This window comes from Cnephaeus nilssonii (assembly GCF_951640355.1).
Source record: "Cnephaeus nilssonii genome assembly, chromosome: 18".
NCBI classification, from domain to species: Eukaryota; Metazoa; Chordata; class Mammalia; order Chiroptera; family Vespertilionidae; genus Cnephaeus; species Cnephaeus nilssonii.
The window spans coordinates 25,881,213-25,895,303 of NC_137089.1; the positions used below are offsets into that span (position 1 = coordinate 25,881,213).

Genomic DNA, 14,091 nt, shown 5'->3' on the forward strand with positions numbered 1-14,091 from the left:
ATGTTATAATCCTAGAGTACTGATAATGTGCTATTTGCCTATTTTTAAAATTTAGTGACTTTATTTCTTTTGTATAAGCATTCATTTTTATAATCGCTTTTCTATTTGTAATTTGGTATTATTTTTATATTTTTATTGATTGATTTGAAAGAGAGAGAAAGAGTTTGTTGTTTCATTTCTTCATGCATTCATTGGTTGATTCTTGTATGTGCCCTGACTGGAGATCAAACTTGCAACCTTGACATGTTGAGATGATGCTCTAACCAACTGAGCTACCTGGCCAGGGCATTGGTATTATTTTTCTTAATGAGGGCTCCTTAAATTGTGTAAGCTTCAGATAAAATTCATTATTGATCTTTTCCTGACTGTATCAGCTTCATTCAACAACTAGTTGAAGGAATGGAAAGGTGTAGCCAAAAAGTGGGATGTTGGACATGGAGATTTCTGAGATGCAGCCCTGTTAGATGAGGTCAAGAGCCTCAGTACTGTCCTGGAATGGGCAGAAGTGGGGGAGGAGGGTACATCACTGCCATGAGCATCCCCAGAATTCAATAACTTCATTTTTCAATGAGTTATTCAAGATGTTGCATGATCCTAGTTTTAAATGTATCAACTAAGAGAGATGGAGTTCATGACCTTGAGCCAAGTCTTAGTCCTTTCATAGATTAAGACTCGATAACTTGGAAGAGTGGAAGATGACAGAGACTAAAGAGGGTCAAGATTTTAGTATGATTTTCTGGGTGTGAAAATGGATGAACTTTCACAAATGTTGGAAAAGTAACTCTGGGGTGGATAGAGTTAAACTGACCTTATCTTCCTCAGGACAATTCCGCATTCACACTCAGGTGCATAAACAGCACCTTGCATTCCTCTCTCACTTTACCCATTGTCATGGCTTATTAGCTTGTCTGTTTTGCCCTACAGACCATGAACTAAAGCAAACAAATGAATGAAAGATTTATTTGGTCAATTTGCTTAAATAAATATAAACTATATGTGAGTACCCTATTTTTAATCATTTTATCCTAATGCCTATTTTATAGTAGAAACTTTCTAAATGTTTGCTGCATTAAGGATGAAAAAAATGAGTGGTAAATATATTATTTCTAATCATGTAGCCCTCTTTTCTACCCTTTATTTCTTTAAGTACCACTTTCCCTTAACATCAATTTTCAACATTGACTAAGATTTCTTTCTCCTCCAGAGATATGCCATCAAAATTTATGAGCATGTCCTGAAATTTTTTAAAATGGAGGTTCACTGTTCTGGCTCACCTGGATTAATTTCATTTTTAATCGAACTTTGAAATTTATTGCCCTCATTTTGTCAATAGCCCTTCTAAATTTTTCACTGACTCAGATTAATCTCAACTTTCTGGACTGGTCTTAATGTCACTTGCTTGGACAGGTAGCTTTCTGGATGTCAATATTTTATTTCATGAATAAAAAAGAATAATTTAATATAGGTAAATTAAATCTCATGGCAAACAAATGCTTTTACTTAAGGTCAATATCCTTTTACAGTGAAAGCATTATGATTTTTATTGTTTAAATGAAACCTCTAATTCTTCAATGTTAAGGCAGTTATTACAAACATGTTTCCACTCATGGACCAAAATAAGTCTTTGTATATGGCTTTAAACCAGAATGTGCTTGGGCAAAATAGACATTATAAGTCCACATCATTCATCGACTGGCTAAGTACTTAGTATACTCACTTTTACCATAATTCTGATTTAGGAGACAGAAGCTAATATTGGTTGAGCATCTTCTATGAGCCCAGCACAGACATAATCCTATGATACCATAACATTATCTAATCTATCCTATTTAATGATCTTAGATTTAGGTACCATTATTTCCACTTTAAATATCAGAAATGGAAGCTTTAAAAAATGCAGTAACCTGTCCACATTTAGCTAGTAAGTGACAGAGCCAAGATTCAAGTCTTGGTTGTTCAGATTTTATAGTCTTTCACTCCACCATACTGCTTTGCCTTTTCCATCTGTAAAAAAGGAAAGTAATTTATATCAAAATACTGGAAAGTCATCACAGTGCTTACATCTTCTCAGGGAAAAAAAAAGTGAATTATCAGTTTAATAATCTGTTTTCCACACTATTAAGATTTAATTAAAAGCTATTGCTTTGGTGAAACTTTCTGTGCTCTGATCCACAACCATCTTTGCTTTCTCCAAATACCTATCAGATATTTTCTTTATTTCACTCTGTTAATACATGATGGTGATAATGTCTCATCTCCTTTGTCCCTAATATGAGCTTTGTTTTCCTTAAAAATATTTTTTTCAAAGCAAATATTCTGTTTATGCTTCTTTTATGTCCATCATTGGGCTTACCCCAGAACTAGGGTCAATTTTTAGCCCATGTTAAATTGAAAGGGATTTACATATAAAGAATACACTATCTTAAAGTAATTAAAATATTAAACCATATTCATATGATCTTTCAAGCCCATATTGTTTTTGGTGGTGCTAAGGACTGGTACCCCTTTCAACTTTGCTAACATTTTTTATTTCTTTCATTAAATCATTAGCTAACTCATTTGGGAAGCCCCATGAACTGGGGAGTCAGAAATGGTTGGGCTTCAGTATCAGGAGTGCCATTGAATTGCTGGATGTCCCTGAGCAACTTATTGTGCCTCCTGGATCCTCAATTTCTGCAGTGGTAGACTATAGATAATGATAGCACCTAGTTCATTGGATTTAATATGATAACATCTATAAAGTACCCAAAACACTACTTGGCAAATGATCAGCACTTAGCAAATCTATATTTCCTTTCTTTCTTTAATGCATTCAAAGTCTATTCTTATATTTTCCAATTTACATGTAAAGAATGAGGAATTTGCAGGACACAACTTAGGTGTGAGTAGATCAATGGCATATTCCCATGCTTTTTCCCTTATTATACCTATGCTGTATGTTACCTCCTACCTTGCTCCCATCTCCACCTGCTGAAGTTTTCATAACCAAGCTCCAGTGCCTCCTTCATCCTTCCATTTGGAGTACTATCTCTTCTAGCTCCCTCCCAAAGTATGTGATCTCTGTTCAAGGTCTTTCTTGCAGTATTATCAGCACTCCATTGTCATAGATTTCACCATATCTCATTTATTCTAAGCACAAGTTCTGAGGTGTCCTCCCACATATTTAAACTGTATTCTGGATTTCAAAGACCCCCGCCCTTTTGTGTTGAGCTCATACATGACTGGCAACACTGTAAAGAAAAGTGTCCACGTAGGTTGATTTAGAAAAACTCAGCAAATCCTTGGGGGCCAGCAGGTGTTCCTTTCTGGATGATCAACAGTCAATGTGTACAGGACTATTAATAAAGAGCACACAGCAAGAATGTCCAATGCCATGGTTACTAGCAACATGTGATTATTTGAGCATTTGAAATATGGTTAGTCCAAACTGACATATGCTGTAAGTGCAAAATATATATCAAATTATGAAGCCTTAATACCAAAAAAGTAAAATATCCCATTAATATTTTTATATCGATTACTTATTGAAATAATATTTTTATATATACATTAAATAGTATATAGTATTTTTAAAAATTTGAAGCACTAAACAGACAGTGATGACAAGATTAGCTAATGGACAGGAAACATGGGACACCCTATGGGTTTTGGAAAGGCTTCCCCCTTTTGGTGGGAAAGGATGGGGTTAGGCAAAATCTTGAGGCTGACTTTGTCCCCCCCCCCCACATTGCCCCTCAGGTCACATACCCAATTCCCTGCATACATCACATCTCTTCAAAAAGTGTGTAAACCCCTCAAGGCTAAGCCACATACTCCTTTCTAGTCTGGATGACCTTTACCCTGTATTTATCCCTCCTAAGGCCTTCTTCTATTTCCAGACCTCCTTTGAAGCATTAACTCTATTTTACTTCTATCAGGGTCTTCTCTTTTCATTCTCAAGAGCTTCAGCTAAACATTTCCTCTTGAAAATCAAAGGCTTTTGCTTTCAAAGGTTGTGTCTGATGTGACCATAAGAGCTTATTTTGAAGTTAAAAAAAAATCAACATTTTTTTTCTCTCCGCTTTAATAATCCTGATTCTCTGAGTGGATGCCTCTGACTAAATAAGAAAATGATGACATACAAAGAAAAGCAGAAGGGAAAATTATCAAGGTTGATATTTCAGTATGATCTATTTGACGCTATTTTATTTATAGATTTTGCATACATCACATCTCTTCAAAAAGTGTGTAAACTCTTTCAAGTCAAAAGTTTAATTTTGTCTCTTTATATCCTCTCAAAGTACCAAGACTTCTGTCTTGTGCAGAGTAAGTAAATAGTAAATATTTGAAAAAGTAAATAAGTTGAAAAAGCACAATACATGTTTTTGAAAATTCAAGGGCAAAGCCACATGGAAGAACTTTGGTGCATGATAAACAGATGCTGCAATGTGTTAATCAGTTGATCCAGATATACAAAACAATGGTACTTGTAAAATTAAAAACATGCAGAGAATTGTATTAGCCTTGCTCAGAAGGGCACATTATAAACACAGGTTTGCAGGATTGGTGACACAAATGTTAATGTTTCTTACACATCCTACTGGAATTCTACATTCAATCTGATTCAGTTATGACTTGTTCGATTAGTTGTACCTGTGCAGCCAACTCCAAATCAAATTATTCATACAAAACCAAGGAATGCTGGTGGAAGATATTGCAAATTAATTTCGAAACTGTTTCCTCTGATTTTAGCTGATCAAGATATTGTTTGTCTGAAACGATTCATTATTTTAATTATTCTGCGGCCATTGTTTCTATTCAGGTGACAAAGGGGAAAAGGGTTTGCCCGGGATTCCTGGAGGAAAAGGCAAAGCAGGTATGCTTGCTAATCTTGCTCCTTAATTTCTGGCATTATTCCAAATGTATTTATCTCCAAAATAGATTTACTTTTTATGAAAAAGAAAAACAAAAATATTTGCAGTGTACCTATTTTATTCAAGGTAGAGGAAAGAAAGAAGGGAACTTTCCTCTCTATTTGCTGGTGACTTTCCAAGCCCTGGGGAAGGGGTGATGGCACATTCCGTCCCGTCATGCTGTGAGGAAGCAACCCAGTGCATCAGGAAGCAGCCCTCATTCTGCTAGACCAAGAGGAAAATCCACAATGGCCTCAGCACTAGGCCTGGTCAGCATGCCTGACATTCCACCAGCATCTCAACCAAATACTGGCTAGCAGTTTGCCAGAAGCAAATTGGCCTTATCTGAAAGACCCTGTGATTACAGGACATCAATGACCATGGACACTCTCTCCAAGTACTGAGAGTTTCATTTCCAGAGCTACATGCAGGGATAGAAAATACTTGTTTGAGGGGGGGGGGGGCTTCAGTTGTTTCTGTCTATAGGGATATAGTAAAGACTAATTCTAAGAACTGTTTTAAATTCCTTATTTAACTGAGAATATGGAGAAATGAAGCCACAAGTTTCCCCCTTCCCTTTGTCTAATAAATTTCTTTTTCTTTTTCAACCACCTTACAAGAAAGCAAACAGAAATGTTTAAATGAAGCAGCCACCAAATAGAAAAGAATAGAATCATATGAATTTCACATCATTTTCCTTACAATTTTTCTGTGTCACAGTATCAGTAGGTAATTGCGAGGGGGGGGGGAGATAAATGAGCAAAGGGGAATGAATGGCAGAAATTAAAATCACAATTAACCCACAAATGTGACAACTGGCTCTTGAAATAATGCATTGGATCTTTTCATGAGATTTAAATTTGGTCCTCAATACATTCAAGCTATACTTCAAGTGGATCATCAGAATTTATGTTTGATTTCATCATGAAAGGTTTCTCTTGCCCTTGGAGGGTCATGTGACTGAGTGAACAATGCAGTAAAAGAAGAGAAGACTGGCTAGAAGTCGGTTTTCAGAAAGCTGCAAAGATTTTATTCTGAAATTGGAGAGTCACATCCTGTGTTCCACAAAAATGCCAAATGGTCCACAACATGTGTGCAGTGGCTCATCGTATTTACTCTCCTTTTTAAGAAGATGGTTTTGAACTGTGTTTCAAACCATTCACAATATTTTAAAAGATATATTCGAATTCCTAAAGGCAGTGTAATTTGGAAACCTTATCCTATCTAATAAAAGGGTGATATGCAAATTAACCATCACTCCATCACAAATATGATGGCGCCCATAGCCACAAGATGGCAGCACCCAGTCCTCTCATCCCCACTGGAGTCCCCCAGTCCTGGAGGGGTGGCCGCTGAAAGCAGGCAGTATGAGTGGCCTGGCGGAATGTTTGCTTCGTCGCCATGGCGACGAGGCAAGCGTTCCATGCCTGGCCGCGGGTGGGCCTCTGGGCCTCAGAGAGCCTCTGGGCAGTGGGCACGGAGCAGTCAGACCCTGCAGAGAGCTACTGGCGCATGGATTTGTGTGCAGGGCTACTAGTTTTTAATAAAAGATTAAAAGTATAGCTGCTCACAGAGAAACATAGTAGACTAGAAAAAGATAGTAAATGTTGGGAAGAGAGGGGTGGCTCCTTTCAACTCATCTGCATGTGTTTCAATAAGAATTCACAGTTTTGTCCTCTGAAAGGTACTGTCTGCGATTGTGGAAGATACCGGAAAGTTGTTGGGCAAATGGACATTAGCGTTGCTCGCCTCAAGACATCTATGAAGTTCGTCAAGAATGGTGAGTATATTCTCTTTTGCTTTGTGCTATTTATTGATTTAGTCTTTTTCAACATTACAATTCCAGTATTTCTAGCAGGAAATACCTTGGGTTGGGCAAAGGACTACTAAGATAGTGTCGCCAGATTAAAGGTCTCTCAAAATATTAATTATCCACTCCAACTCCAGGACACTTCTTCAAGTCCACTACATATATTTGTACATACTGTATTGACTATGGGTAGAAAAAGTTATTTTCTGGAGAGTGGGGATGGTGAAAAGGTCAGAGTTGGCAAGCCATACTTTGAGAATAAAAAGGGACAGCAAGACTCAAACAGAGCAATCATCTCAAAGAAATAGAAGTAATAATAAAAACAATAGCTATTTTCTTGAATACTTGGAATATTAATAATTGTGATATAAGTGCTATGATTAAGATGAAGCTTAGGAAGATCATCTTGCCCATAGATACAGAGCTAATGAACTGTGGAGCAGGGATTTAATTATAGGTTTCACACAAAGTAACAGGGACATCGTGTGTTTCTTTAAATTTTGCAACTTTTCATATTAGTCATTTTTGCTATCTCTTGTCCTTAACAGTTACACCCTTAAAGTGAGGCTATGTGTTCTCTTCTGAGACAGTATGAATGCGGGAACTATTGTAATTAGTGTTACAATTGGTTTCATTTTGTTGTACTTTCATTTATTGCAATCCAGCTATATTTGTTTACATTATTGGAAGCACACAGATGCCATCGTGTGTTCATCCTCATCTTGTAATACTACAGGCACAGGAAATGCTCGATATTAACTATTGACCCTAATTATAATTCTGCACAAGATGCATTCTCTGGCATGACTTGAATACTCATGAGTAAACCAGACCTCAGAGGTTCAACATACAGCAGTAGTTCTTAACATTTGAGTGGTCACAGATTTCTTTGTGCATTTTAATTTATGAACCCTAAAAAGTATATGTTGATGTCCCTGAAGCCCAAAACATATATAGCACACTCTGAGCTCGAAATGATTCTGCGTCCCCAATTCTGTCTTGAAGCATACTCAGTATCTCAGTCTACTTTATGTACCTGGAGTGAAGTATGAACAATCTCAAAAGATGTACGTGTTCACAGCCCTGGAATTGGCCCAATGTGGAAAAACTTGTGAATTATTCCCATATCAGTTTAATAAGCTTCTATCATCCTTTGCAATGTTGGAAGCACCAAGACTACAGAATAGCAAAGGCATTCTCAAGATGTTCACAGTTTAGTAGAAGAGACACACAAACAACTAGACTAGAATGTGTTGAGTACCAAGAAATGGGAATAGGGGATAAGACTCCCCAGTGTGTGCTCAGGGAAAGGCTCCTCTGAGATAAAACACTTACACTGAGATTGAAAGGATGAGTAGAGTTTTCCAGGTAGAGGAGCAGTGAGAAAAATTCCCAGGCATGAAAAGCATGGAACTGGAAGAGAGAAGGGCACGCTCATGGAACTGTAAGTTTGGCAAAGGCATACACTAGGATGGGAAAAATAGTCTGAGATGAGCTGGGCTGCGGTTCATGTAACAAGTCTGTGTCAAAATAGCTCTTTGCTTCAAAGTTGTGTGGGAAGTTAAACAGGAATGGCAGGGAGGAAAACTGGTAGGAGTTCTTTCTCCATTTGAAAACGAGAAAGGTGGAGAAAATATTAAACCAGTGCTAAGGTCATCAGAGGGCCTTGCAAAATAATTGTAGACTTTTGAAGAAATGTATTTAAACCCAGAAATATTATATACTTGCCTTTTCTCTTTTTGAGATAAATAATTACACTCTTCTCTGCAAAGTCATAGCAGGGATTAGGGAAACGGATGAGAAATTCTACTACATCGTGCAGGAAGAGAAGAGCTACAGGGAATCCCTGACCCACTGCCGGATCCGGGGCGGCATGCTAGCCATGCCCAAGGACGAAGCTGCCAACACACTCATCGCGGACTATGTAGCCAAGAGTGGCTTCTTCCGGGTCTTCATCGGGGTGAATGACCTTGAGAGGGAGGGACAGTATGTGTTCACGGACAACACCCCACTGCAGAACTACAGCAACTGGAAGGAGGGAGAGCCCAGCGACCCCTATGGTCATGAGGACTGTGTGGAAATGCTGAGCTCAGGCAGGTGGAATGACACGGAGTGCCATCTTACCATGTACTTTGTCTGTGAGTTTGTCAAGAAGAAAAAGTAACTTCTCTCATGCTACACATTGGTTATTCCCTGTGACTACCATTGCTGTTCTTTTTATCTATCCTTTTCTTCCTAGTTATGCTAAATTTGTTCTGACTCAGGACAAGTGGGAAATGCTAAATTGAGGTTTGGAATCTCCATCGCCCTGTTCTTTGGTGACAGTTTTAGACATTTGTTTATATAGTATAGTATTGAGCCAACCGCTTACATGGGTCTCAAGAGAGAGTTTGAATTGTTAGTTGTGTGGGAGGTGGTTGTTTATGCCTCAAATAAAATGTTCTCTTGGCATTTGCTCTGTCCCCTCTCTCTAGAGCCCTAATCACTCTCTACCTGGCCCAGCAGATAATTGGGACAGTTGGTTGGTGAGGACTAGGAGAATCTGTCATTCCCAAAGTCAGACATGTGGCAGGGTCTTATGTTTTCTAGAAATGCCAATATATTATTCATCTTGGAATCCAAGATCCCTAGTTCTTTGATCAGTCACTGCCATAGCCATCCTCATACTTGTAAGTCCCTCTGTTCACACAAGCATAGAAACACTTCACCCCCAACCTCTATATGAGCAATTTCTGGCCCAATGACCTGTTCCAGGCCATATGGAACCACACAGAATCTTTTTGTGCTTCTGACCTATCATTTTCAGTGAAGAGTATCAGGTAGCTGCCCTGGCTCCCTTCCTTTAGGCCTACGACTTAATCCCAGACCCCCAGATGATTAACTCTCTGACTTGAGGAAAAGGGACCTTTAGAAATTAAAAAGAAAAAAGAAACAAGAAGAGGGTTTGTTCCCAAGCAATATGATTTCTAATCCTCCTGCTAAATTGCTCCTTGCTACTAATATGGCTCCATTTGTCCTTGTCTTAGGTTGACTCATATCAACTGTCCTTCCTTAGTCATAGGGAATGATGGATGGGGTGTGTGAAGCCTTCAGAAAACTCTAGAAGCTCCCAGGTGCTACCAACATCAAGTCTCTAATCGCCCTCCTCCCTACGTCTAATGTATCACTCGGGGCAACATTTTGTGGGAGGCCCTTTACTGCCATAACTGTATGTTGTAAAAACCCAGAGCAGAGATGCCCTTTCTAGTACTCTGACATCACAGGAATGTCAGGCATGGAGTTTGGAACATGGCTAGGATTCACATTTACTGAGCTGATGAAGTTCTATTTTGAACTACAGATCAAACTTCTAAGCAGCTTTCATTTTGGAATCTAAAAATAAACAGTTCAACAAAACTCTAGATTATCCCCTTTTATATTGCTGCTCCAGTTATAGTTTGTGACATATGATCAGACTCCTTAAAATGCTGGAAACATGGTTAATGAACTTAGAGAAACAGATCAACAACATATGTTCACCTTAAACCATGTGTTCATGGTTTCACCCATGACTAACTGGTTATGAGGTAGGATTTAATTAGGTTATTTCTGTGGATTTAACAAGGGTCACAAACTCAAGTACTACAAGGGCCATACAGATGACATAAATAAATGAGGTGGAACAGGTGGAATTCTGGTACACTGAAAACAGCTTGCCCATCTAAATGAACCAGCTGTTCCTCAGTGGCTGCTATTTTTGCCATGGAGGACCCAATGTCAATACATGTTCTGATATTTCAAGAGAAATCAGAGATCTGGAATTTTAGAAGTTAACTTTATATTTTTTAAAGTTGGCATATAGTCCATTTTTAACCCAAATTTTAAGCCATACAAAACAGTCTGCTAGCCAAAATCATGACCTTTCCATTTCTCACCCCTTGGGGAAAGTTCCAAAGATTCTAACCATATTCAATGTCATTAGGATACAGTGACATCAAAGTCAAGATCTCCCATTGATATCTCATTCAGTTCAATACCAGGAATTTCTTCAATGTTTTCCACTCATCAAGTTAATAAACTAGTTACTTATTCAGGCTTTGAGACCGTGACATATGATATTTTGAAGGCAGGCAGTTTAATAAAAATTACAAAGAGAACACCATATCAAAACCAATATCTTTGGGTCGAATGCCAGCCAGGAGCATGAGGCACAAGACTCTAGAAACACTTGGAGGAAAAGGAAGGGGGAAAAAGAGAGAGAGGGAATGGACAGTAAACCTTGCCTAAGATCTCCACTGGAATTCATATTCTAATTTGTTCTGAGACCCTAAAGTATGAATATTTGTTGTATGCATTACAAGTGCTATTATGAGTTCTATTATGATTATCACAATAATAACAGCATTTTTCCATGGCTCATCTTTGCTTCCAATGCTTCCAAGAGAAGATCCCAGAGCTTCAAAGAATAGGATTCATCCTTCCACGTTGCCTAGAGGAAATGTTTAAGGTACCACAGACTTAATCAGACCTATTATGAAACTTGCTTTGTGCTTTACAAAATAAACACCTTCACATATCAGATATGTGGTTTTGCTAAACTTTGTGAAGTATGAAGAGTAGATATTTTTATTTTAATTCTTTATTGTTTAAAGTATTACATATAGTATTACATATGTCTCCTTTTTCCCCCATTGACCTCTCCCCAGCTACCTCAGCACATGCCCTTACCCCTCTAGTGTCTGTGTCCATTGGTTATGCTTATATATGCATGCATACAAGTCCTTTGGTTGATCTCTTACCGCACCCCCTCCCCTCCCTTCCTTCTGAAGTTTGACGGTCTGTTTGATGCTTCTGTGTCTGTGGATCTATTTTTGTTCATCAGTTTATATTGTTCTTTATATTCCACAAATGAGTGAGATCATGTGATATTTATCTTTCTCCAACTGGCTGATTTTGCTTAGCACAATGCTCTCCATGTCCATTCATGCTGTTGGGAATGGTAAGAGTTCTTTCTTTTTTACAGCAGGGTAGTATTCCATTGTGTAGATGTACCACACTTCTTTAACCCACTCATCTGCTGATGGCACTTAGGCTGTTGCCCAATCTTAGCTATTGTAAATTGTGCCGCTAAGAACATAGAGGTGCATGTCCTTTCTGATTGGTGTTTCTAGTTTCTTTGGATATATTCCTAGAAGTGGGATCACTGGGTCAAATGGGAGTTCTATTTTTATTTTTTTGAGGAAACTCCATACTGTTCTCCACAGTGGCTGCACCAGTCTGCATTCCTACCAGCAGTTGCACCAGGGTTCCTTTTTCTCTACATCCTCACCAATACTTGTCGTTTATCAATTTGTTGATGATAGCCATTCTGACAGGTGTGAGATGGTACCTCATTGTTGTTTTCATTTGCATCTCTTGGATGATTAGTGACTTTGAGCATGTTTTCATATGTCTCTTGGCCTTCTCTATGTCCACTTTCGAAAAGTGTCTAAGTCCTTTGTCCATTTTTTTTATTGGATTGTTTATCTTGAAGGGCAGACATTTTTACTTCCATTTTCCCAATGAGGATAATTGAGGCCCAAGGATAATTTACCAAAATTAAGTCATTTGAGAGAAAAGTAGGACTCCAGCCTGCTGATGGAAACTGTCAAGCCAGAGTTTTCTCCAGCTTCTGTTTGTTGCTCTTATATTGAATGGAAGTTCATCCTCAATTCCCTCATGATAGCAGAGGCTCAAATAATGTCTCTTGATTTCCTTCCAAAGTTAAAGATGAAGGTCAATTAACAGAGATGCTGGGGATTCAGAAACTTTCCTTACAAATATGGTGTTCTCTGGTTTACTTTTTCATTCACAAATGTCTATATGTGGCATTAGTGTAGGGGAGGTGACTTAGTACAATTTTGCAGATAACTGCAGATGTAGGAAAAGCAAAACAGATATGTGAAAATCAAAATTTGCCCCAAATAAAAATGAGCATGTAATTATTTTCCCCCATAAAATAATTCACTAGAGTATTCCCTTAAGTAATTAGCATTTAAAATTGATTTTATTCTTAAAATTTGAATTTATAATAAACTTTTCAGGAACATATCTGGGCACTTCCTAAGGATATCATAAAATTTCCAGGGGAAAAAATTTTAATTTTTTTTCACAATCTCACAACACTATCTTATCAAAGCAGCATAATTTATAACCACACAAAGGGAAATAGTTTATGCCCAGAGTCATAGTCCAAATGCCATAGAAAGACATAACAGTTGAGAGAGAGATAATAATCATTGATTATACTTTGGACAACTCACCCATAAAAATGGCTAGAATTTTTTTAAATGTATTTTAAAATTCCTACTTAAATCTACGTTACCCAAATATGAGTTGCTTTGATTATTAACAAATTACTTTTCAGCTCTCTAGATTTCAATTCTTGAGACAAGAAAATATCAGTGGAATCAGAAATGTTAACTAAACAGTAGCACCCATTACACTAACAATAGATTGAGACAAACGTTTGCAGAGAATCATGGTTGGATTCCATGCAGGTAACACGGGTTTGGTGTATTACTTTGATATTCAAAATCTAGGTCTGATGTCATGACTGCCTTGAATTTCAGTGCCAACTGTGTCACTTACTACCAGCCCTAGTAGGGAAATATTTTCCACACTCTAAAATTTGTTTCCTGATCTGTATGGTTCCTCCTCACAGAGTGCTGTGATAATTAAAGGAAGCAATATGTAATGAGACTAGACACATTATATGGATACAATAAAGCAGCCATTACTACCACCTACAGGTACATGTTGAAAAGAAATAAGCCATATTTTAAGTTATGTAAAAAATACCTAAGTAAAAAATATATGTACACAGCATATTATACACACACACACACACACACACACACACACACACATTCACATATGTGTGTGTCTATATGTATAAAGGTAAATTTTTATCCTCTTTTATAGTTAAAATTTTCATCTTCAGGGCAGTAAATAAACTGCCAAATGCTGATATGAATTAGAACTGACGTTCACACCTGGATATGATTGATTCTCTAAGATACATGCCGAAACCGGTTTGGCTCAGTGGATAGAGCGTCAGCCTGCGGACTCAAGGGTCCCAGGTTCGGTTCCGGTCAAGGGCATGTACCTTGGTTGCGGGCACATCCCCAGTAGGGGGTGTGCAAGAGGCAGCTGATCGATGTTTCTCTCTCATCGATGTTTCTAACTCTCTATCCCTCTCTCTTCCTCTCTGTAAAAAATCAATAAAATATATTTTTTAAAAAAACTTTAAGATACAGTTCATCTGAACCTATGTTTATCACATAAAAAGTAACATTTTTAAATTAAAAATGAAATCATTGATTTGTATTACCCTGAGATCATAAGACCTTCATAGTCTAGCAAAGTCCT

At 37.8% G+C, this 14,091-nt stretch overlaps 1 protein-coding gene across 8 annotated transcripts in view; it reads left to right on the top strand.

Annotated features, from left to right (window-relative positions):
* COLEC10 (collectin subfamily member 10) overlaps positions 1-13,850 on the top strand; it is a 379,304-nt gene extending 365,454 nt beyond the window's left edge. For 7 of the 8 annotated variants that reach the window (XM_079796041.1, XM_079796040.1, XM_079796037.1 and 4 more), the window contains 3 exons: positions 4,802-4,855; positions 6,577-6,672; positions 8,475-13,849. In XM_079796041.1, coding sequence (XP_079652167.1) covers positions 4,802-4,855; positions 6,577-6,672; positions 8,475-8,866 — 542 coding nt within the window. In that variant the 3' untranslated portion in view covers positions 8,867-13,849. Of the gene's footprint in view, positions 1-4,801; positions 4,856-6,576; positions 6,673-8,474 lie in introns of all 8 variants that reach the window. The other variant, XM_079796044.1, reaches the window with a different exon arrangement.
* Positions 13,851-14,091: the final 241 nt, after the last annotated feature.